The sequence below is a fragment of the Natator depressus genome, chromosome 2, assembly GCF_965152275.1.
Source record: "Natator depressus isolate rNatDep1 chromosome 2, rNatDep2.hap1, whole genome shotgun sequence".
Classification (NCBI taxonomy): Eukaryota; Metazoa; Chordata; order Testudines; family Cheloniidae; genus Natator; species Natator depressus.
The window spans coordinates 173,057,257-173,082,294 of record NC_134235.1 but is presented as its reverse complement, the minus strand read 5'-3'; the positions used below and the strand labels follow the sequence as shown (position 1 = coordinate 173,082,294).

The following is a 25,038-nucleotide window of genomic DNA, read 5'->3' as shown; positions in this document are numbered from 1 at the left end:
AGGACCAAAACTGAAAGGGGCCCTACCACAGTTTCCATTTGTGTGTGTGGAACTTGGCATGGAAAAATACCTTTGTAAGATCTGGGCAGGGTCTGTCTTGATTATGTGTGTGGCACAGCACCTAGTACACCTAGTACCTAGGGGCCCTAATCCCTGCCTGGAGCCTTCAGGCAATACTTTAATGCAAGCAATACTACTATTAATATGTGTTTTAACGCCAGTGCTTGCACACGATAAAATTTTCGTGAACAGAATCTCTTTGTCTGAGTCTTGCATTAATAGATTCTGTTACCTGTGTGCTCAACTGTTAAAGTGTCAAATTCAGGCACTCCTGTGTGCTCATGTTAGTGCTCTAGAAATATACATGTAGGTATTTGCACACACAGCTGTATCATGTGAAAGAAATGACAGGTTTCAGAGTAACAGCCGTGTTAGTCTGTATTCGCAAAAAGAAAAGGAGTACTTGTGGCACTTGGTTGCAAATTGGATACAATTAACTTGGGCTTGAATAGAGACTGGGAGTGGCTAAGTCATTATGCAAGGTAACCTATTTCCCCTCCCCCCCCCCCCCCGCCCCAGTTCCTCAGATGTTCTTGTTAAACCCTGGATTTGTGCTGGAAATGGCCCACCTTGATTATCATACACATTGTAAGGAGAGTGATCACTTTAGATAAGCTGTTACCAGCAGGAGAGTGGGGTTGGGGGAGAGAAAACCTTTTGTAGTGGTAAACACCCATTTTTTCATGGTTTGTATGTATAAGAACATCATCTGTATTTTCCACAGTATGCATCCGATGAAGTGAGCTGTAGTTCACAAAAGCTTATGCTCAAATAAATTGGTTAGTCTCTAAGGTGCCACAAGTACTCCTTTTCTTTTTGTGAAAGAAATGGAATCCACTTTTTGAAAATTTAGCCCACGTTATTTTCTAAATTGTCAGTGGCACACAATAAGCTGCTTTTAAAAACAGTCCAAAGAATAGAAAATAAGACCCAGCATAAAAGTTCTAATCATGTTCTGTTGACAAGAACAACTTCTGATAAGAAAACACTTTTTATATTCAGTAAAATAGCTATTTGAATATAAACTGAACAAGAAAAAATTCTTGTGCAGAGTTAAACATTTGACTTGCATTTGGCGAAACTATAAAAATGAACGCAGGAACGTTGATGATATTTTTACTGGTGGCTTTTCTATCCTAAACAGAAGCAATCTTGAACAAATCATTGTAGGTGGAGCAGATAGCACCACAGATAACTAAGGCTGCCTACCACTTTCCATTTTAAGACCCTGTTTTCAGATGCTTATAGCTTTGCCAGTCTTCAACAGTTTTGGCTGAAATTTTCCATGCCACTGGAGGAACAATTAATTATTTATTTAATTATTCTTTCTTTTCTTTTTCTTTTTCTTTCTTTCAATTTCAGCTAAAATGGTTGAGCTGTTTTCAGGAATGAGGCTAGCGAAAAATACATTGTTTTGCCCTCTGAAAAGAATGATTACATCTGTTTGATTGCTTTTGAGCAAGGACTTGAAATTTGGCAGGAGGGTCGGCCTGGTGTCAGGGATTTGCCTTTTGGGAGGATCAGAGGGAGACAGGAGTAGGTAAGGGGAAATGGCGGGGGGAGGGGGAGCGGGGGGGAAGGGCAGGGAGAGGAGTCAGGAACTGGTTCCTGGGTAGTATGGTAGATAGGAGCAGAGAAGGAAAGGCCTGAAGGGGTGGAGGGCAAGAAATGGGGAGGGGGGGTAGTCAGGGATGCCTGAGGCCACATATTGAATGAGATGGATAAAAGGAAATATTGAGTAAGTATCCATTCACTGAATGAGACAGCGATCCCGTTGAAAAAAATAGTATGTGGTTGTGTAATTAAAAACTGTATCATAATGCTTATGCACAAGGTGGCCAATTTAGGATTGCACTGGCAACCTTAGTTCTGGCATTTCCTAACTTTCCAGTGCTTGAGTTTGCAACCTTAATAATGTTCTCTTAAGGTAGGGTTTTTAAATGTTATTTAGGATATTCAGTGCATACCTGTGACTTATTTAAGCCACCCCGTGGTGGCTCTGTTGCTCCTTAATCTTCATTAAAAAAAAAAAAAAAGCATGTAAAATTGAATTTACCTTAGTTTTAGATAGAGCTCATTGGAAAGAAATCAGTTCTGATTTATTTCATGAAACTGAGCAGTCTTGTCAAACAGGGAACCAGAAATCAGCACAATAATATAATTATGTAATAAAAAGTTATGGTTTAAGTAACTTTCAGATTTCAAAAAGAGTTTGAAGCTAGGACTGACGTCCATCCTGGACGTATCATATCGTGCTTATGTATCAGGTACGTATCAGGACCCCTCCACTTGATGACGCAACTGAATAAATAAAAGGAAGATCAATTCTGACTTTACATTTCTTTGAGGTGTTGCTGTTTTACGTTGAAATCTGTATTTGGCTATATAAATTTTTTAAATTTTTTTATTTAGTTGTAACTTTTGTATTTTAATTTTTTAAATTTTTCTTGGAAACAAAGTTAAGTACTGTATAGAAGATAGAGATGAAAAAGACCTTTTTGGTCCCCAGTTACTTTCCCTGTCAAAGTTTGTTCCCTGTATAGCACATTTTCTAATACTTTGTCCAGTCTAGTTTTAAACGGGACTGTCAATAGGAGTTGAGTGCCTAATTTCCTTAGCCCTGGTCTACACTAGGACTTTAGGTCGAATTTAGCAGCATTAAATCGATGTAAACCTGCACCCGTCCACACGATGAAGCCCTTTATTTCGACTTAAAGGGCTCTTAAAATCGATTTCCTTACTCCACCCCTGACAAGTGGATTAGCGCTTAAATCGGCCTTGCCGGGTCGAATTTGGGGTACTGTGGACACAATTCGACGGTATTGGCCTCCGGGAGCTATCCCAGAGTGCTCCGTTTTGACCGCTCTGGACAGCACTCTCAACTCAGATGCACTGGCCAGGTAGACAGGAAAAGAACTGCGAACTTTTGAATCTCATTTCCTGTTTGGCCAGCATGGCAAGCTGCAGGTGACCATGCAGAGCTCATCAGCAGAGGTGACCATGATGGAGTCTCAGAATCGCAAAAGAGCTCCAGCATGGATCGAACGGGAGGTACGGGATCTGATCGCTGTATGGGGAGAGGAATCCGTGCTATCAGAACTCCGTTCCAGTTTTCGAAATGCCAAAACCTTTGTCAAAATCTCCCAGGGCATGAAGGACAGAGGCCATAACAGGGACCCGAAGCAGTGCCGCGTGAAACTGAAGGAGCTGAGGCAAGCCTACCAGAAAACCAGAGAGGCGAACGGCCGCTCTGGGTCAGAGCCCCAAACATGCCGCTTCTATGATGAGCTGCATGCCATTTTAGGGGGTTCAGCCACCACTACCCCAGCCGTGTTGTTTGACTCCTTCAATGGAGATGGAGGCAATACGGAAGCAGGTTTTGGGGACGAAGAAGATGATGATGATGACGAGGTTGTAGATAGCTCACAGCAAGCAAGCGGAGAAACCGGTTTTCCCAACAGCCAGGAACTGTTTCTCACCCTGGACCTGGAGCCAGTACCCCCTGAACCCACCCAAGGTTGCCTCCTGGACCCAGCAGGCGGAGAAGGGACCTCCGGTGAGTGTACCTTTTAAAATACTATACATGGTTTAAAAGCAAGCATGTGAAAGGATTACTTTGCCCTGGCATTTGCGGCTCTCCTGGATATACTCCCAAAGCCTTTGCAAAAGGTTTCTGGGGAGGGCAGACTTATTGCGTCCTTCATGGTAGGACACTTTACCACTCCAGGCCAGTAACACGTACTCGGGAATCATTGTACAACAAAGCATTGCAGTGTATGTTTGCTGGCGTTCAAGCAACATCCGTTCGTGTGTTATCCTCAGGAGAGTGAGATATAATCCATGGTCACCTGGTTGAAATAGGGTGCTTTTCTTCAGGGGACACTCAGAGGAGCCCATTCCTGCTGGGCTGTTTGCCTGCGGCTGAACAGAAATGTTCCCCGCTGTTAGCCACAGGGAGGGGGGGAGGGTTGAGGGGGTAGCCACGCGGTGGGGGGAGGCAAAATGCGACCTTGTAACGAAAGCACATGTGCTATGTATGTAATGTTAACAGCAAGGTTTACCCTGAAAGAGTGTAGCCAGTGTTTTATAAAATGTGTCTTTTTAAATACCGCTGTCCCTTTTCTTTTCTCCACCAGCTGCATGTGTTTCAATGATCACAGGATCTTCTCCTTCCCAGAGGCTAGTGAAGATTAGAAAGAAAAAAAAACGCACTCGAGATGAAATGTTCTCCGAGCTCATGCTGTCCTCCCACATTGACAGAGCACAGACGAATGCGTGGAGGCAAATAATGTCAGACTGCAGGAAAGCACAAAATGACCAGGAGGAGAGGTGGCAGGCTGAAGAGAGTAAGTGGCGGGCTGAAGAGAGTAAGTGGCGGGCTGAAGAGAGGGCTGAAGCTCGAATGTGGCGGCAGCGTGATGAGGAGGCAGGATTCAATGCTGAGGCTGCTGGAGGACCAAACCAGTATGCTCCAGTGTATGGTTGAGCTGCAGCAAAGGCAGCTGGAGCACAGACTGCCACTACAGCCCCTGTGTAACCAACCGCCCGCCTCCCCAAGTTCCATAGCCTCCACACCCAGACGCCCAAGAACGCGTTGGGGGGGCCACCGGCCAACCAGCCACTCCACCACAGAGGATTGCCCAAAAAAAAGAAGGCTGTCATTCAATAAATTTTAAAGCTGTAAACTTTTAAAGTGCTGTGTGGCATTTTCCTTCCCTCCTCCACCACCCCTCCTGGGCTACCTTGGTAGTCATCCCCCTATTTGTGTGATGAATGAATAAAGAATGCATGAATGTGAAGCAACAATGACTTTATTGCCTCTGCAAGCGGTGATCAAAGGGAGGAGGGGAGGGTGGTTAGCTTACAAGGAAGTAGAGTGAACCAAGGGGCGGGGGGTTTCATCAAGGAGAAACTAACAGAACTTTCACACCGTAGCCTGGCCAGTCATGAAACTGGTTTTCAAAGGCTCTCTGATTCGTACCGCACCCTCCTGTGCTCTTCTAACTGCCCTGGTGTCTGGCTGCGCGTAACCAGCAGCCAGGCGATTTGCCTCAACCTCCCACCCCGCCATAAACGTCTCCCCCTTACTCTCACAGATATTGTGGAGCACACAGCAAGCAGTAATAACAGTGGGAGTATTGGTTTCGCTGAGGTCTAAGCGAATCAGTAAACTGCGCCAGCGCGCCTTTAAATGTCCAAATGCACATTCTACCACCATTCTGCACTTGCTCAGCCTGTAGTTGAACAGCTCCTGACTGCTGTCCAGGCTGCCTGTGTACGGCTTCATGAGCCATGGCATTAAGGGGTAGGCTGGGTCCCCAAGGATACATATAGGCATTTCAACATCACCAACAGTTATTTTCTGGTCTGGGAATAAAGTCCCTTCTTGCAGCTTTTGAAACAGACCAGAGTTCCTGAAGATGCGAGCGTCATGTACCTTTCCCGGCCATCCCACGTTGATGTTGGTGAAACGTCCCTTGTGATCCACCAGAGCTTGCAGCACTATTGAAAAGTACCCCTTGCGGTTTATGTACTCGCCGGCTTGGTGCTCCGGTGCCAAGATAGGGATATGGGTTCCATCTATGGCCCCACCACAGTTAGGGAATCCCATTGCAGCAAAGCCATCCACTATGACCTGCACATTTCCCAGGGTCACTACCCTTGATATCAGCAGATCTTTGATTGCGTGGGCTACTTGCATCACAGCAGCCCCCACAGTAGATTTGCCCACTCCAAATTGATTCCCAACTGACCGGTAGCTGTCTGGCGTTGCAAGCTTCCACAGGGCTATCGCCACTCGCTTCTCAACTGTGAGGGCTGCTCTCATCTTGGTATTCATGCGCTTCAGGGCAGGGGAAAACAAGTCACAAAGTTCCATGAAAGTGCCCTTACGCATGCGAAAGTTTCGCAGCCACTGGGAATCGTCCCAGACCTGCAACACTATGCGGTCCCACCAGTCTGTACTTGTTTCCCGAGCCCAGAATCGGCGTTCCACAGCATGAACCTGCCCCATTAGCACCATTATGCATGCATTGGCAGGGCCCATGCTTTCAGAGAAATCTGTGTCCATGTCCTGATCACTCACGTGACCGCGCTGACGTCACCTCCTCGCCCGGTAGCGCTTTGCCAGGTTCTGGTGCTGCATATCCTGCTGGATAATGCGTGTGGTGTTTAATGTGCTCCTAATTGCCAAAGTGAGCTGAGCGGACTCCATGCTTGCCTTGGTATGGTGTCCGCACAGAAAAAAGGCGCGGAATGATTGTCTGCCGTTGCTCTGACGGAGGGAGGGGCGACTGACGACACGGCTTACAGGGTTGGCTTCAGGGGGCTAAAATCCACAAAGGGGGTGGCTTTACATCAAGGAGTAGTTCAGGCAGGACTTCACGGAGGGTTCCAATAAGAAATGGTGCACCTAAGTTATTGTTCTTATTGGAACAAGGAGGTTAGCCTGGCCTCTGATTGATACATGGCTAGATCTACCTCACTGCACCTTCTCTGTGAGTGACTGCAGTGTGACCTAGAGGAATGAGTCCCCTAGACAGGGGAGAAGGCAAATGAGTACAAAACAAATCTGGTCTATTTCTTGTTTTGATCCACTCCATCTATCTTTTACATCTTTGGCTGGCAGCAGACGGTGCAGAAGGACTGCAAGCCATCCACATCTCATGGCTGCTCGGCAGAAGATGGTACAGTACGACTGCTAGCCATCCTCATCTCTTGCCTGCCTGGCAGAAGACGGCACAGTACGATTGCTAGCCATCGTCATCTCTTGCCTGCCCGGCAGAAGATGGTACAATACGATTGCTAGCCATCATCATCTCTTGCCTGCCCGGCAGAAGATGGTACAATACGACTGCTAGCAATCCGTATTGCCTGCCTGCTCACCATTAGATGGTTCAATACGACTGACTGCAGGACTAAAGAGAATGACCTGGTCAAGTCACCAAAAATTTAGTCCCTGCGCCCATGTCTGCCCAGGCGCTCCCAGCCGACATGGCCAGGAGCACCTCGGACATGACGAGGACGGCTACCAGTCATACTGCACCGTCTGCTGCCAGAAGGCAATGGGTTGCTGCTACTGTGTAGCAATGCCGTGCCGCGTCTGCCAGCACCCAGGAGACATACGGTGACGGTTACCTGAGCGGGCTCCATGCTTGCGGTGGTATGGCGTCCGCACAGGTAACTCAGGAAAAAAGGCGCGAAACGATTGTCTGCCCTTGCCTTCACAGAGGGAGGGAGGGAACGGGGGCCGGACAATATGTACCCAGAACCACCCGCGACAATGTTTTAGCCCAATCAGAGTGCTCCATTGGGCTGCTCTGGACAGCACTCTCAACTCAGATGCACGATTGTTTGCCGTTGCTCTGACGCAGGGAGGGGCGACTGAGGACACGGCTTACAGGGTTGACTTCACGGAGGGTTCCAATAAGAAATGGTGCACCTAAGTTATTGTTCTTATTGGAACAAGGAGGTTAGCCTGGCCTCTGATTGATACATGGCTAGATCCACCTCGCTGCACCTTCTCTGTGCGTGACTGCAGTGTGACCTAGAGGAAGGAGTCCCCTAGACAGGGGAGAAGGCAAATGAGTACAAAACAAATCTGGTCTATTTCTTGTTTTGATCCACTCCATCTATCTTTTACATCTTTGGCTGGCAGCAGACGGTGCAGAAGGACATATTGCCTGCCTGCTCACCATAAGACGGTTCAATAGGACTGACTGCCGGACTAAAGAGAATGACCTGGTCAAGTCACTAAAAATTTAGTCCCTGCGCCCATGTCTGCCCAGGCGCTCCTGATCGACCTCACACAGGCGACCAGGAGTACCTCGGACATGACGAGGACGGCTACCAGTCGTATTGTACCGTCTGCTGCCACAAGGCAATGGGTTGCTGCTACTGTGTAGCAATGCCGTGCCGCGTCTGCCAGCACTCAGGAGACATACGGTGACGGTTACCTGAGCGGGCTCCATGCTTGCGGTGGTATGGCGTCCGCACAGGTAACTCAGGAAAAAAGGCGCGAAACAATTGTCTGCCCTTGCTTTCACGGAGGGAGGGAGGGAAGGGGGGGACTGACGATATGTACCCAGAACCACCCGCGACAATGTTTCAGCCCCATCAGGCATTGGGATCTCAACCCAGAATTCCAATGGGCAGCGGAGACTGCGGGAACTGTGGGATAGCTACCCACAGTGCAACGCTCCGGAAGTCGACTCTAGCCTCGGTACTGTGGAAGCACTCCGCCGAGTTAATGCACTTAATGCACTTCTGTGGGGACACACACACTCGAATATATAAAACCGATTTCTAAAACACCGACTTCTATAAATTCGACCTTATTCCGTAGTGTAGACATACCCTTAATCTCATTTGAAGATCCCAGCGAGACTGAATGAATTTTTTGAGTTCTATTTTATCAAGCTGCTGAATGGATATCCCTTGAGACCAAAATCCTTTATGCATAGAACAGGTACTGTACAGATATCAGCACTTCAAGTGTCCGTTCTCCTGCCCCTCCAGTTTTCCCTATGCTATGTTCTGGAAGGACAGTCTGAAGGGTTGAAAGGCCAGCTCAGTCTCCATACCACTAAAGCTCTTGATCTCTGCAGAGATAGCTAGCAGTGCTGCCAATTTTGAGGGTGCTTTTTATGATGTAAGCTCCTTTTCAGTAAGAACTGGACTGAGCCCACTAACTGATTTCACACAGGTTGCCAAGCAGTCATTAGGTGGCAACAGCTTTCAGTCACCTCCAACCTGCCTCAAACCCTTTTATTTCTTTTGGGATAGTTTTCATTATGGGTTGTGAATTCCCAGTAGCGTCTTCTAGATTTATTGATATCCAGATTGATTGAGAGGTAAAATTTCCTCTTACCTGTACAAGTGGTAGCTCAGTGGTTTGAGCATTGGCCTGCTAAACCCAAGATTGTGAGTTTAATCCTTGAGGGGGCCATTTGAGATCTGGGGCAAAAATTGGGGATTGGTCCTGCTTTGAGCAGGGGATTGGACTAGATGACCTCCTGAGGTCCCTTCCAACCCTGGTATTCTATGATTCTATGAAGTGTCAGTTATATTTTTATTAGAGCGGTTGAAAAACAGCCAAAACAAAACAACAATAATAATAAAAACCTTGCAACATTTTGTCACTTTTTTGTTGAAAATTTTCTTCAAAGATTTTCTACAAGTTTGGGGGGGGGAAGGGATTTTCAAATGGACAAATGAGAATTAGACATCCAACTCCCTTTGACTTTTAAAGAGGGCTAACTACCTTTTGTGCCTTTTGAAAAATGCCCCCTTATTCTTTACGCTATTATATCTAGATATGGTCTAATCAGTGTTAATGAGCTTACCATCTTGAGAAGACTGCCTCTGTGGTCGGGACCGTTTCTTATTTGCGGGAGGCAATTCAGTGCTAAAATTTATCAGCCTTGCAGTGTGGATAAGTGAACATGAACTGGATATCCTTATTATGAGAAATGAGCCTAATAGGCAAGAATACATTCCTCCTTTAGAGTAATATGACAGTATTAAGCAGGTGTACTGTACCTGTAAGCAGTGGAATGAAAGTAAACTTTTAAAGGTCTTCCTCCTGCTCTCACTGAATTCAATGGCAAAAACTCCCATTGACTTAAGTGGGTTCAGGATCTTCTAGGTGAATTTTTTTTTTTTAATGTACTGACCAAAGGAATCTTTTTTTGCAGAACTAAGCACAACTGAGACTCAGAAAAGGGATAAGAGAAAGGAATGAACTTTCCCTCCTTCACACCGCCCTCCCCAGAAGAATCAAGCCTGTATGTTAGCTTACTGGGTTCAAGGCCCATTATTGCAGCAGGTAGTGGGGAAAAACACCCTGATGATCAATAAAACACTAATGATCAGATCTTTGGATGGTGTAAATCAGCGTACCATCTTTGACTTTAGTGGAGCTATGTTGATTTGCACTGGCTGAGGGTCAGGCCCTTAATTGGACGGTTTTTTAGTAGCCTTTTAGGAAGTGAGAGGAAGATACTTTTTCACAGAGCAATAAAGTAAAGGCATAAGCAGAGTCATTAGCATTTTTCCACTGCAACACAAGGAAACAATTTTGTTCTACAATGCTATAAATTAAAAACTGAGTATTCTATAAGCAGGTTTCACAGTATGTTGTAAAAGGATATCTATGCTGCACATAGGGAAGTGCCTTAATAAAACTTATAAGGCATTATATGGATTTTTGTATCTTGTATCAAAGTTTCTATAAAGCAGCTTACATTTTCCCCCAACAAATCCAAAGGCAGAGAGGAAATAAAATTAACTTGGATATGAATCAAAGCCTGATAAGGATGTATGAAAATAAAATAGACACTACTTTGGAAGGATAAGAAAGGAAACAGTCTAACTGAAAATGTTGTTTTTTCATCTTTCTACTTACTCATCACATTTTTCTGTTTTTCCTGCCCACTTATTGAGCTTACACATAAATGATTGATTGAGTCAGTGAACTCATTGTAATACATTTTGTTTGATGTGCTGTCTTAAAAAAATATCTTTTGAAACTCTGTCTCTTTTCGCTGTCTGCTCTTACCTTCTGGCATTTGGTATCCAGTTTCCTCATCTGTCTGATTGTCTCTGTCTGAATATAGTTTTTCAAACCTTAATGTAGCTCTTTTTTTTTCTGGTTTAGGTAGGTATGTAAAGTAAACATATGACTTGACCATCCTTAGTAATTTTGCAAAGGAATGTAAATGTGTGTGTTCCCTTCGCTGAGTTTAAAAAAAAAATAGTCTCTGTATAGACACTTGATAATATACATTTACAGTAGGTACATCTGCCTGTGCAGGCAAATGAATACAGTGATTACTTTATCATTGAATTACATCTGGTTTAGTGTTTACAGGTACAGAAGTTGCTCTTGTGGGTTTGTTCCTTATTAAAATTGAAACAGGCCTGTAGTGTTTTAAGAAAACAACTTTAAGTACAGACTAAACAAAAATACTTAATAATAATAAGATAGATAGATAGATAATAGATAAAGTACACAAAATACTTAAACAACATACGATAAAGGTAATGACAATAGTATAGTGTTTATACAAAACACATAAAACTGAAAGTTAAAATGTATGGAAATGTAGAGTTAAGGTAATTTTAAATAATTATTCCATTACGCTTACAGTTCATCATTTGGCTAACAATAATATAGATGAGGAAATCCACTTTATGTACTTATTAACAGCCTTAACTTTGATCAACAAGATAAATGGGTATACTGTTCCAGCCTAATTATGTGCTTTACGTAAATCATATGTTAGCCTTGTATATTCTGAAAGACTTTGTGAGTATGTCTTGTTGGTCATAGTTAAGTATGCAAGGGGGAGAGAGAGAGAGAGAGAGATGAAGAAAAGCCAGACAGCCTGGGGGCCATGCAAAGCATCGCAGCTTCACAAGCAGTTGGAAGGCCTGACCTATGAGGAAAGGTTAAAAAAAAATGGGCATGTTCAGTCTTGAGAAAAGGAGAATATGGGGGGTCGGGACCTGCTAACGATCTTCAAATATGTTAGGGGCTGTTATGAAGAGGATGGGGATCAGTTGTTCTCCTTGTCCACCGAAGACAGGATAGGAAGTAATGGGCTTAATCTGCAGCAATGGAGATTAACATTAGATAGTCGGAGAAACTTTCTAACTATAAGGGGAGTTAAGCTCTGGAATTGGTTTCGAAGGGAGGTTGTGGAATCCCCATCACTGGAGGCTTTTGAGAACAGGTTAGAGGGCCGGCTGTAGGTGAAAATGGCACCCTGGGCAAACTTGTATTTTGGCACCCCAGCCCCCCATTGCCCTTGGCCCCCAAAGCTCCCCAGGTTCCCCAACCCCTGCACCCCCTCCTTCACCCCAACTCCTGCACTGTACCCCCTTTGCCCCAATCCCTGCACTCCCCTCTTGTACCCCTAATCTCTGTCCCCTCCTGTGCCTCTAACCCCTACACTGTACCCCCTGTGCCCTAACCCCTACACTGTACAGAATCATAGACTTTAAGGTCAGAAGGGGTCATTATGATCGTCTAGTCTGACCACCTGCACAACGCAGGCCATGGAATCTCACCCACCAACTCCTGTTACAAACCCCTAACTTATGTCTGAGCTACTGAAGTCCTCAAATCATGGTTTAAAGACTTCAAGCTGCAGAGAATCCTTCAGCAAGTGACCTGTGCCCCATGCTGCAGAGGAAGGCGAAAAACCCGCAGGGCTTCTGCCAATCTACCCTGGGGGAAAATTCCTTCCCAACCCCAAATTTGGTGATCAGCTAAACCCTGAGCATGTGGGCAAGACGCACCAGCCAGACACCCAGGAAAGAATTCTCTGTAGTAACTCAGATCCCACCCTATCTAACATCCCATCACAGGCCAATGGGCATATCTACAGCTAGTAGTCGAAGATCAGTTAATTACTAAAATTAGACTCTCCCATCATCTCATCTCCTCCATAAACTTATCAAACTTTGTCTTGAAGCCAGATATGTCTTTTGCCCCCACTGCACCCCTTGGAAGGCTGTTCCAGAACTTCACTCCTCTGATGGTTAGAAACCTTCGTCTAATTTCAAGTCTAAACTTCCTGATGGCCAGTTTATATCCATTTGTTCTTGTGTCCACATTGGTACTGAGCTTAAATAATTCTTCTCCCTCCATGGTACCATACCTCTGATATATTTTTAGATAGCAATCATATCTCCTCTCAGCCTTCTTTTAGTTAGGCTAAATAAGCCAAGCTCATTGAGTCTCCTTTCATAAGACAGGTTTTCCATTCCTCAGATTATCCTAGTAGCCCTTCTCTGTACCTGTTCCAGTTTAAATTCATCTTTCTTAAACATGGGAGACCAGAACTGCACACAATATTCCAGATGAGGTCTCACCAGTGCCTTGTATAACGGTACTAACACCTCCTTATCTCCACTGGAAATACCTCGCCTGATGCATCCCAAGACCGCATTAGCTTTTTCACGGCCATATCACATTGGCAGCTCATAGTCATCCTGTGATCAACCAATACTCCGAGGTCCTTCTCCTCCTCTGTTACTTCCAAGTAATGTGTCCCCAGTTTATAACATAAATTCTTGTTATTAATCCCTAATTAATCCCACCTTGCACTTTTCACTATTAAATTTCATCCTATTACTATTACTCCAGTACCCCCTGTGCCCTAATCCCTACACTGTGGCCCTTGCACCCCAACCCCTGCACTCCCTGCCTGTGCCCACATGGGGAAACTGATGTGGATGCATGGAGCAGCTGGCATTGCTGCTCACTCCCGCGCTCCAGTGCTGCTGCTCCACGCACCCCTAGGGGGCTGTGAGGTGGGGAGTGAGAAGCGATGTCAGGGCTCCCTGCATCCCGGTCACTTTCCCCACCTGGGCTGCGTATGGGGAGGACAGCAGAGCAGCAGCTCCTGATGTTCGCCTCACAGCATAGCCCAGCTGGGGAAAGTGACCTGGACGCACGGAGCGCTTGGTGTTGCTCCTTGCTCCCTCCCTCACAGCCCCCTAGTGGGGTGCGGAGGAATGTGTGTTGGGGGGGGAAGCAGTATCTGTGTATTGCCACTTGCCCCTCTCCACCCCCATTTCTCTGTCAGGAGGAAGCAGGCAGAGAAAAGCAGGAAGTGGGCACCCCCCACCCCCATGGCACTTCCCTGCCAGCCAGGAGTAGTTTCTGACTTTATACCAGCAGTGAGCACTTCTGTGCTGTGGCATGGCGCCCTCTTGACCATGGTGCCCCTGGGCGGTTATCCAGGTGGCCCACCCCTAAGGCCAGCCTTGACACCTGTCAGGGATGGTCTGGGTATACTTGATCCTGCCTCAGGATGGGGGGTGGGAATTGATGGCCTCTCAAGGACCTTTCCAGGCCCACATTTCTATGATTCTAAGAGAGGAGTAGCTTTTAATTCTAATGAATTTGTTAAAGATATTTGATTGAAGTAGCAAAGTGGCTAGGAGCTCACGCAGTTAAACACTTCACATTTATTGCATAAGACATAAAGCACTGAAGAGCTAAATTGGATGTGTTCTAAGACGTTATTTGTATAATCATGAAACTTTCAACTAGGATTTTCAAAGGGGCCGCGGGGAGTTAGGTGCCCAACTCATACAGAAAGTCAATGGGAGATGAGCACCTAACTCCCATAGGCCCCATTTGAAAATCCCAGTCTCAAGTAATTCAAGCCCCGATTGAGCAAGGTATTTGGGCATTTGTGCAACTTTAACCCTAAAAGTAGTTTGAGTTCAATGGGATTATTCATGTGTTAAAAATTATGCATGTGCTTAAGTACCTTGCTGAATCGGGGCCTCAGCTGGTGTGGGGGCAACGTCTAGCTCCAAGTAAATTGAGGCTCTGCTAAGCTGCACAGGGTTCCTGCCTCCCCCTTGGACTCGTTGCCTGTTGTTGCTGACAGAAACGTCTTTGCCCAGCAGCTTTGCTGGTGGAGATCCAGTCAGTACTGAGGAAGATTGTCAATAGTCCTTCTTGTGTTTTATATTTCTTTTTCTTCTCTACTGTAGTGAGCACAAGTGCCTGTGGACATGAATGAGTGTGAATTTGCTAGTGCTAGAACAGTTGTATTTATCTGTTAGAATCATAGAATTGCAGGTCTGGAAGGGACCTTGAGAGGTCTTCTAGTCCAGTTCTCTGCATTTATGGCAGGACTAAGTATTATCTAGACCATCCCTGACATCCCTAACCTGCTCTTAATCTCCAATGATGGAGATTCCACAACCCCCCTAGGTAATTTATTCCAGTTCTTAACTACCTTGACTGTTAGGAAGTTTTTCCTAATGTCCAACCTAAACTGCCCTTGCTGCAATGTAAGCCCATTGCTTCTTGTCCTATCCTCAGAGGTTAATGAGAATAATTTACCTCCTTCCTGCTTGTAACAACCCTTTATGTGCGTGAAAACTGTTATCATGTCCCCTCTCAGTCTTCTCTTCTCCAGACTAAACAAACCCAATTTTTTCAATCTTCCCTCATAGACCATGTTTTCTAGACCTTTAATCATTTTTATTGCTCTTTTCTGGACTTTCTTCAATTTGTCCACATCTTTCCTGAAATGTGGTACCCAGAACTGGACGCAGTATTTCATCTGAGGCCTAATCAGCGCAGACTAGAGTGGAGGAATTCCTTCTCGTGTCTTGCTTACAACACTCCTGCTACATCCCAAAATAATGTTTGCTTTTTTTGCAACAGTGTTACACTGTTGACTCATATTTAGCTTGTGATCCGCTCTGACCCCCAGATCCCTTTCTGCCGTACTCTTTCCTAGGCAATCATTTCCTATTTTATATGTGTACAATTGATTGTTCCCTGCTAAGTGGAGTACTTACTACTTTGCACTTGTCCGTATTGAATTTCATTCTATTTACTTCAGACATTTCCTCAGTTTGTCCAGATCATTTTGAATTTTAATCCTATCCTCCAAAGCTTTTGCAACCTCTCCCAACTTGGTATCATCCACAGACTTTATAAGTGTACTCTCTATGTCATAATCTAAATCATTGATGAAGATATTGAATAGAACTGGGCCCAGAACTGATCCCTGTGGGACACCACTCATTATGCCCTTCCAGCTTGACTGTGCACCACTGTTAGCTAGTCTCTGGGAATGGTTTTTCAACCAGTTATGCACCCGTCTTCTAGTAGCTCCATCTAGGTTGTATTTCCCTAGTTTGTTTGAGATGGTCATGCAAGACAGTATCAAAAGCCTTACTAAAGTCAAGTGTTCCACATCAATACTGCTTCCCTCTGATCCACAAGGCTTGTTACTCTGTTAAATAAAGCTATTAGGTTGGTTTAACATTTTTTTATTATTGACAAATCCATGCTGATTGTTACTTATCGCCTTACTATCTTCCGGTTATTTTGCAAATTGATTTCTTAATTATTATCTTTCTGGGTACTGAAGTTAAGCTGACTGGTCTGTAATTGCCTGGGTTGTCCTTATTCCCCTTTTTATAGTTTGGCACTATATTTGCCCTTTTCCGGTCCTTTGGAATCTCTCTTGTTTTCCATGATTCTTCAAATATAATCGCTAAGGCTCAGATATCTCCTCAGTCAGCTCCTTGAATATTCTAGGAGGTATTTCATTAGATCCTGGTGACTTGAATACATCTAACTTGTCTAAGTAATTTTTAAGTCGTTCTTTCCCTATTTTAGCTTCTGACCATACGTCATTTTCACTGGCATTCGCTGGGAAAAATTGGAAGACATTGTAAAAAAATTTAAAAGCACTCTCTCTCTCTCTCTCTCTCTCTTTTGTAACTTCCAATAACTTGAAAAATATTTGTTTTATGAAACTGATATTACGGGTGAGGGGGGAATTGAAATCTTGGCTCCATTAAAGTCAAAGGCAGAATCCCTAATTACTTCAGCAGGGCCAGGATTTAACTCACAATGTGCTACCTAGAATTCAACAAGATAGTTTCCAGAGGGAAATGTTAGTTCTGGGAAAAGTTAAATGTCTGTGTGTAAAATAAGTCTTGGTTGCAAGCTTAATTGTCCTGGCCCGTATTATAATCTCACCTACAACTGAAATGCAGACACCTCTCGGGGTGAAACACTGCAAAAGTCTAACTTTGTACCATAACAGAATAAAACATTTTGGGACAAGAATATGGTAAGAAGTCCATAATCATTTGCAATTGCAGAAGGAATTTTGCTAGGGAAATTGGAAAATGTCCAAGACACTGGGGCTAAAATGCCTACTTTTCACAAGTCCTCAGAACATTGGTTTTATGTCTCATCCAAAAGACACCTGTAACAACACAGTGTTTCTTCACATGTTGTTGGGACATGAGTTGTGAACCAAAGGGAGGAGTACCACCTACTGAATCACCAGTGTCAATTTGTGCATCACCTAGGTTTTCCATGGGAGGCAGGGTGTCTGTCTCCTGTTGAAATACTGACTAGGTTTTGTTTGCCTTTTAGACGTGTTGAGGTCACAGTCAGATGATGTGGGTTGCAGCTGAAATCTAGTTTTGGTATCCTTTCTGGACAGCACATGCATAATAAAAACACAGTCTTTTACGAAATGTATAGAGAATTGTATTGTATTTGTAGTTGGATTTATGTGGGTGACCAAAGCTTTTTGGCAGGTAACTGAACACTCAGCTGGTTTATATTTTCCTGTGTTTTCTGCTGGGCTGCTTTATGAGTGAATTAGGGCTGCGTGTCTCGCCTGGGCTGCAATTTCACCATTCTGTTGCTTCTCTCTTTAAATATAAAAGGACAGATACTAGCTGTCCTTTCAGGGTGTGTGGGAAAAGAGGCAACTAGAAGAGTAACTGGGTAGAGAGTCGTGGCATCTTGCTTTCAGGCACTCTATAATTCATGGTATTGCATAATGTTATATTGGGTGGAGCTTGAGGTAAATATCATCATGAGCTATGTGCTTTAGTGCAGACCGTACTAATCCATTTGCAACCCCTTTACACACCCTTCCTGTTGCTTCTCTTAGCTGTAATTTGTATGGGTAGTTGCCGAGGGCTCATGGTCATTGGAATACAGACTCAAAATATCTATAACCGTTTTGAAAACAGTGTTAATTTGCACACATCCGGGGAAGAAATCTGCAGAAAATCAGAATTGGCCCAAAGAATATTATGCTCTATTGTCTAAAATAAACCGTTGTTAAAATGACTCATTATTAGTAATTTAAAGAGTATTTTTTGAAAAGGTTAGTCTGAAATTACATAGCCTTCACATTACCTTGATGAAAGTAATGTTCTAATGTATTGTTTGGCTTGCAGACATATAGTTACAAACTTAACAGTCACATCCTGCATTCTTCCAATTAGTGGCAAATCTGCCATTAATTGCAAGAGAACCTCTGATTTTCAGGCATGACCACATCATAGATGTTAACCTTCTCCTCCCTCCCCCCTAAAATACACTTTTGCTGTTATAAAGTGCAGATTACTTTCAGATTCACCCCCTCAGACTCTGGTTACTAAATTTAGCATGCCATATTTTTCAACTTTGTCTTTGAGTAACAACTTGATAAATCTCCTCATCTTCTGATGGCAAATGATTTATTGAGATTTGCTGCATAATTAATATTACAGATCATGTGGTGAGTGGTAGAATCCTGAAATATCTTCTCTGGCTTAGCCTGTATAGTAGAAGAAGGATGGGGAAGATAAAAGGATAATCCTGTGATAGGGGAAGGATAGTTTTGTGACTTAAGCATAGGAATGAGAGTCAGGAAATGTGGGTTTTATTCCCAGCTCTGTCATTGCTTCCTGCCTGGCTTTGGGCAAGTCATTGCAGCTTTCTTTGCCTCAGTTGATCATGCTGTAAAATAGTCATGATAATACTGCCTGACCTCACAGGGTTGTGTGATGCTTCGTTTGCCCATGCTTTTAAATTACCTTGAAGTGCTATAGAAGCACCAAGTGTTGTTTATTAGAATTAATGCACATTGGTTACTTTGCCTGTTCATTGAGTAGCACTTACTCACACAAGTCATACTATTGAATATATGGAATCTATATGAAATGTGAATTAAAGTAAGATGACAGTTGTCTGACAGACTGGAAAAAAAATAAAAAAAAATGGCAGGAAAGGTTGATGTCTCCCTGAATATTTGTCCTTTACCTCTTCTTGCAGGTTGCATGTCTTACCCATATAGCAGCTAATTACCTTAATTGCAAAATGGAAGCCAAGCGGTGGGGTACTGCTCACGGCAGTATTGTTCCTTATCAGGTAAGCGGATAACAGAGGATGTATTCTGTGCTTGTAATCTGTGGTTTTGGATAATATGGTATTGGGAAATGATTTACTCTTGCTGTGACCTACAGTATTCTGTAATGCATCAGTGTCCAGCTAGAACAAGGCTTTGTTGTTCATTTTAGATTTTGCATATTTCTTCATCAGTGGTAGGGTAGATTAGTAACAGGATACTGAAAAAGATCAAAGGTGTTTGCTGAAATTGTATGATTTTAAAACTCGATTGTTTTTCACCTGAGAGAGGCACTAAGCACAGCTATTTATAAGAAGAAAAAAAAAGATTATTTGTATTGCGTGGTAATTATTGAACCAAACTTTATCACCACTGAATGCCAGTATCTTTTCCTTGTGTCTCTGTATGAGTGATATGAAGGGGTTAGGGTGGTCCAGAGGTCCCACAACATTTAGGTAGCTTCCACTGACTTTGCTAACAGCTACTTGTATCTTGTGTGTGTTTTGAGGGGGTGGAGGAAGAGGAATAAGAGCCCATGTGTGGCATTTTTTTTATTGGGAGTTCAGAAGCTGCTGGTATTTTGCTAGTGGTTGAAGATACTTGGAATAACACAATGCCATTTCCATAAATGAGCACACTCTGATCTTTCTAAGAATTGCATCTGTCCAGTGCTGAGAACTCTGCCAGTAATCACAGAATAACCATTTGCTAGCAGATCATTTACTTGTCTTGGTGGCAGTACTAATGTGAAGATCAGCACTTAAATTTAATAAAAAGGATCTGCTGTCTCAGCTCTGGGAACAAATTCTGTGGTTAAGGTGTAACTGTAGATGCCCTGAGTGCTTGTGTGGGCTTGAATGGTAAGACTTTTCCCTGCACTCATCCACTGCAAATGGAAAATTTAAAAATAGAAATACAGAGAATTTTTATGGATAAATCAGCCTATCCATATACCAGTAGAGCATTAGTACATCCTTCTGTATTTTTATAGAGCTGGCCAAACCCGTAACTTTTGATCCAACCCCTTCTGAACTCCAGTTCATATTGCTATGGGTTGGGTTAAACCTCATTGATACTGGGGAGTGTAACTACCACCCTTCATTTAGGATCATTGTAAGAAGCCAGTAAGCTCCTTTAGGTAACCAGGTAGCTGAAACAGAAGAGGACTCCATTCTCAAAGACAGGCATATATCACAGCCTAAAACATATGCATGTGCAAGGCACAGATGGGTGGAGAGCTTTTGCTGGCTATTGTTTTGTGAAGGTGGTATGTCTGTGAGAGGAATGGTAATAAGAGCAGAGATGCTGAGAGACAAGGTAGCATAAGATGCAGCCTGAACAAGCTCTGGGAGCATGGCCGTGAGAAAAGCTAAGAGGGAGCGCTTTTGGGTAGAGTTCTGGTGAAAAGGGGCTTGGAGCCATGAGCGAAGAAATGGTCTGTTGTTGTTTGATTTCTTTTGTGTTCAGGAAAACAGGAATTTGTACATTCTTTTAAAATAAAAAGTATCACATCAAAGAAACACCTGACTTCATCATCAGTTTCTCCACCTAACTGGAAAAAAACCTGCAAAACCCAAGCTACTTGGGTCAAAGGGGGTAGCAGTATAAAAACAAAAACCCGATCCAAATGACACTGGGTTTACTTAAGTAAAACCAAAACCTGACTACCTAAAACATTTTCTTTACCCTCCTGAGGTAGGATACTTTGGATAAAATGGAACTTGGATCCATTCACCTAGTTTTGCTCTTGCTTTTGCACAGCCAAAGCCTAACTGAGATCTTACAAAAGAAAGACACAAACATGGCTACAGAGCATAAAGACTAAGAGAAGTTTTATTATCCCTCTTCACTTATGAGCACAGAGTTAATCTATTTAGGATGCCATGATCATAGGATAAATATGGATTTTGTTTAAATCTGGTCTAAAATATTAGTGGAAGAGTTATATTCTGGTCTACTTTCAATTTTTAAAAAGTATTTGGGGAATGTTCTTGTGGATTAACTGTATAATTATAAATAATATTTTAATATTATAAAAAATCTTAATCTAATTAGAGTTCTCTATTTTTTGAGCTAGTAATTTATGGTGGGAGTGCTGTGGTTTTCCAGTGCTTTAGATGGATCATCTGCTAACTTTCCATTAGTGAACAACTGTGGTTGTAACCATGAGAATTTTTACTTTGTAGAACTTTCCTTTGCACTTACATGGCTCCTTCTATTCAAGGATTGCAGAGTGCTTTAGAAATATTAATTAATTATACCATTTACCGCTGTGAGGTAAATTTTATTGCATATTATTTACAGATGGATACACTGAGACACAGGGAGGTTAAGTGACCCAGATTACACAGGTAATTAGGGCGGAGCTTGGAGTAGAATGCCGGAACCTGGATTTTTGGTCCCCAGTCTTAACTATCAGAAATACAGCCTTTCACTTCCTAGAATAATGTGCAAAGTTTTGAACTGTTAATCCTTCCAGAGAAATGCTTGTTTTTCAAACATTTTGAGTTAATTAAATATAACTTGGTTAAATAATAAAAAGCCCATTTCCAAAAATTTCATTCTGTCTCAGAAAATCTGTTTTTTTCTAAGAAAATCTGTTTTTTTTTCCTTGTTGGGACGGTGGACTATTAAATATTAAAGAATATTAAAGGAATTGGCACAAGAAATTGCAAGCTCATTAGCAAGAATTTTTAATGAATCTGTAAACTCAGGGGTTGTACCGTATGATTGGAGAATTGCTAACATAGTTCCTATTTTGAAGAAAGGGAAAAAACGTGATCCGGGTAATTATAGGCCTGTTAGTTTGACATCTGTAGTATGCAAGGTCTTGGAAAAAATTTTGAAGGAGAAGGTAGTTAAGGACATTGAAGTCAGTGGTAAATGGGACAAAATACAACATGGTTTTACAAAAGGTAGATCGTGCCAAACCAACCTGATCTCCTTCTTTGAGAAAGTAACAGATTTTTTAGACAAAGGAAACGCAGTGGATCTAATTTACCTAGATTTTAGTAAGGCATTTGATACTGTGCCACATGGGGAATTATTAGTTAAATTGGATAAGATGGGGATCAATAGGAAAACTGAAAGGTGGATAAGGAATTGGTTAAAGGGGAGACTACAATGGGTCCTACTGAAAGGTGAACTGTCAGGCTGGAGGGAGGTTACCAGTGGAATTCCTCAAGGATCGGTTTTGGGAACAATCTTATTTAATCTTTGTATTACTGACCTTGGCACAAAAAGTGGGAGTGTGCTAAAAAAGTTTGCGGATGATACAAAGCTGGGAGGTACTGCCAATTTAGAGAAGGACAGGGATACCCTACAGGAGGATCTGGATGACCTTGTAAACTGGAGTAATAGTAATAGGATGAAATTTAATAGTGAGAAGTGTAAGGTCATGCATTTAGGGATTAATAACAAGAATTTTAGTTATAAGCTAGGGACGCATCAATTAGAAGTAACAGAGGAGGAAAAGGACCTTGGAGTATTGGTTGATCATAGGATGACTATGAGCTGCCAATGTGATATGGCTGTGAAAAAAGCTAATGCAGTCTTGGGATGCATCAGGAGAGGTATTTCCAGTAGGGATAAGGAGGTTTTAGTACCGTTATACAAGGCACTGGTGAGACCTCACCTGGAATACTGTGTGCAGTTCTGGTCTCCCATGTTTAAGAAGGATGAATTTAAACTGGAACAGGTACAGAGAAGGGCTACTAGGATGATCCGAGGAATGGAAAACTTGTCTTATGAAAGGAGACTCAGGGAGCTTGGCTTGTTTAGCCTAACTAAAAGAAGGTTGAGGGGAGATACGATTGCTTTCTATAAATATATCAGAGGGGTAAATACCAGAGAGGGAGAGGAATTATTTAAGCTCAGTACCAATGTGGACACAAGAACAAATGGATATAAACTGGCCACTAGGAAATTTAGAATAGAAATTAGATGAAGGTTTTTAACCATCAGAAGAGTGAAGTTTTGTAATAGGCTTCCAAGGGAAGCAGTGGGGGCAAAAGATCTATCTGGCTTTAAGATTAAACTCGATAAGTTTATGGAGGAGATGGTATGATGGGATAACATGGTTTTGGTAATTAATTATTCATGGTAAATAGGCCCAATGGCCTGTGATGGGCAATTAGATGGGGTGAGATCCGAGTTACCCAGGAAAGAATTTTCTGTAGTATCTGGCTGATGAATCTTGCCCATATGCTCAGGGTTTAGCTGATCGCCATATTTGGGGTCGGGAAGGAATTTTCCTCCAGCGCAGATTGGAAGAGGGCCTGGAGGTTTTTCGCCTTCCTCTGTAGCATGGGGCACGGGTCACTTGCTGCAGGATTCTCTGCTTCTTGAAGTCTTTAAACTACGATTTGAGGACTTCAATATCACAGATATAGGTGTGAGGGTTTTTCTGTAGGAGTGGTGGGTGAAATTCTGTGGCCTGCGTTGTGCAGGAGGTCAGACTAGATGATCGTAATGTTCCCTTCTGACCTAAATATCTATGAATCTATGGACTTTTTTTTTTAATTTGGCATATATGTCTTTAGACAGGCAGTAAATTACAAGTTTGAAGTGATGTGGAGTTTGTTACAGTACTATAAAAATGTTGTTAAATCATGGCACATTAGGAAACCTTGGAAGTCTCTCTTTCAACAGATGTTGAGGATTTTAAAAAGCCAAAATGTAAGCAATTTACAACATCTGCATCTCTGTGCATGTTAGAATTCTGACCACAGTCGCATCACAGTATTGACCAAAGCAAGTCCTGTTTAATTAGAACATTTGAACGTGCATGTAATTAGCAAGCTGCTTTCCGCAGCTCCCATTGGCCGGGAATGGGAGCCACTGGAAGCTGCGGGGCGCCATGCCTGTGGACGGTCAACGTCAGCAAAATGTCTCGCGGCCCGCAATCAGATTACCCTGATGGGCAGCATGTGGCCCATGGGCTGCAGGTTGCCCACCACTCTTGTAAGCTGTTGACACATTTATATGTTAAAGTCAAAACCTTGAATTCTATCCTGACACCCTTAGTGGCAACCAGTGCAGTTTCTGGGGCACTGATGTGATGTGTTCCCTGAATGAAGCAAATTTCAATATTTAGGCAGTTACATTCTGCACAAGCTTCAGTTTCCAAATTGTTTCACAATGTAGCATCATCATTATTATTATTATCTTTTTTACCATAGCACCTAGAAACTCTAGCTATGGACCAGGACCCCATAGTGCTAGGCACTGTACAAACAGAAAATAAAAAGACACTGCTTGCCCCAAAGAGCTTACAATCTAAGTATAAGACGAGAGACAACAGATGGATACAGACAGACCGATGCGGGAGTACAAGGAAGTAGGTCAGCATGTGAGACAGTCATATAGCCTCCTGATGTAGCATCAGCATTACAGTAATGTAATGTCAAAGTGGCAAAGAAGTATCTAATTGTAGCAATGGCTGTATCCAAAAAGAAAAGGCACTCTCTTCTAGCCAATCTCAGATGGAAATGTGCCCTCGACCACACTTGTTACCAGAGTAGCCAGGAGTAACCCAGGATCTTAATAAAGCACCCAATTTTTCCACATCTTTTCTATAGTGGTGGGCCCAAAACTGGATGCAGTACTCCAGATTTGGCCTCACCAGTGCCAAATAGAGCGGAATAATCCCTCGATGTGCTGGCAATGCTCCTAGTAATGCAGCTCAATATGCCGTTAGCCTTCTTGGCGACAAGGGCACAGTGTTGACTCATATCCAGCTTCTCGTCCACTGTAATCCCCAGGTCCTTTTCTGCAGAACTGCCGCTTAGCTAGTCAGTCCCCAGCTTGTAGTGGTGCATGGGATTCTTTCGTCCTAAGAGCAGGACTCTGCACTTGTCCTTGTTGAACCTCATCAGATTTCTTTTGGCCCAATCATCCAATTTGTCTAGGTCACTCTGGCCCCTATCGCTACCCTCCAGTGTATCTGCCTCTCCCCCCAGCTTAGTGTCATCTGCGAACTTGCTGAGGGTGCATTCCATCCCATCATGCAGCTCATTAATGAAGATGTTGAACAAAACTGGCCCCAGGACAGACCCCTGGGGCACTCCGCTTGATATCGGCTGCCAACTAGACATTGAAATGTTGATCACTACCCTTTTTTAATTAGTAAACCCACTTTCACTTTTAAATCCAGAGGAGCATTCTCTGTTGTGTAAGATCCACTTTCACAAGCAGTTACTATATAGATTTCCTCCAATTTCCCTTTACTCCATATTGTTCATTCATCTGTCTCTCCACATAGTTGCAGTCAAGCAGCTCCTTACGATGC

At 43.2% G+C, this 25,038-nt stretch overlaps 2 protein-coding genes across 5 annotated transcripts in view; both read left to right on the top strand.

The window, feature by feature from the left end:
* SUGCT (succinyl-CoA:glutarate-CoA transferase) overlaps window positions 1-25,038 on the top strand; it is a 478,648-nt gene that overhangs the window by 87,655 nt on the left and 365,955 nt on the right. For all 4 annotated transcript variants that reach the window (XM_074943248.1, XM_074943246.1, XM_074943249.1 and 1 more), the window contains one exon: window positions 18,677-18,772. In XM_074943248.1, the coding sequence (XP_074799349.1) occupies window positions 18,677-18,772 (96 nt within the window). The remainder of the gene's footprint in view (window positions 1-18,676; window positions 18,773-25,038) is intronic.
* Window positions 3,028-4,698, top strand: LOC141981612 (uncharacterized). Its single transcript, XM_074943245.1, has 2 exons — window positions 3,028-3,616; window positions 4,197-4,698. The coding sequence occupies exons 1-2, from the start codon at window positions 3,034-3,036 to the stop codon at window positions 4,544-4,546; spliced, it is 933 nt and encodes a 310-aa protein (XP_074799346.1). The 5' UTR covers window positions 3,028-3,033; the 3' UTR covers window positions 4,547-4,698.

Excerpts from the sequence above, each read along its gene's own strand:
- LOC141981612 (XM_074943245.1), top strand. The coding sequence starts at position 3,034 with ATGCAGAGCTCATCAGCAGAGGTGACCATGATGGAGTCTCAGAATCGC. Across the intron at positions 3,617-4,196 it reads AGGCGGAGAAGGGACCTCCG|CTGCATGTGTTTCAATGATC; the intron begins GTGAGTGTACCT and ends TTTCTCCACCAG.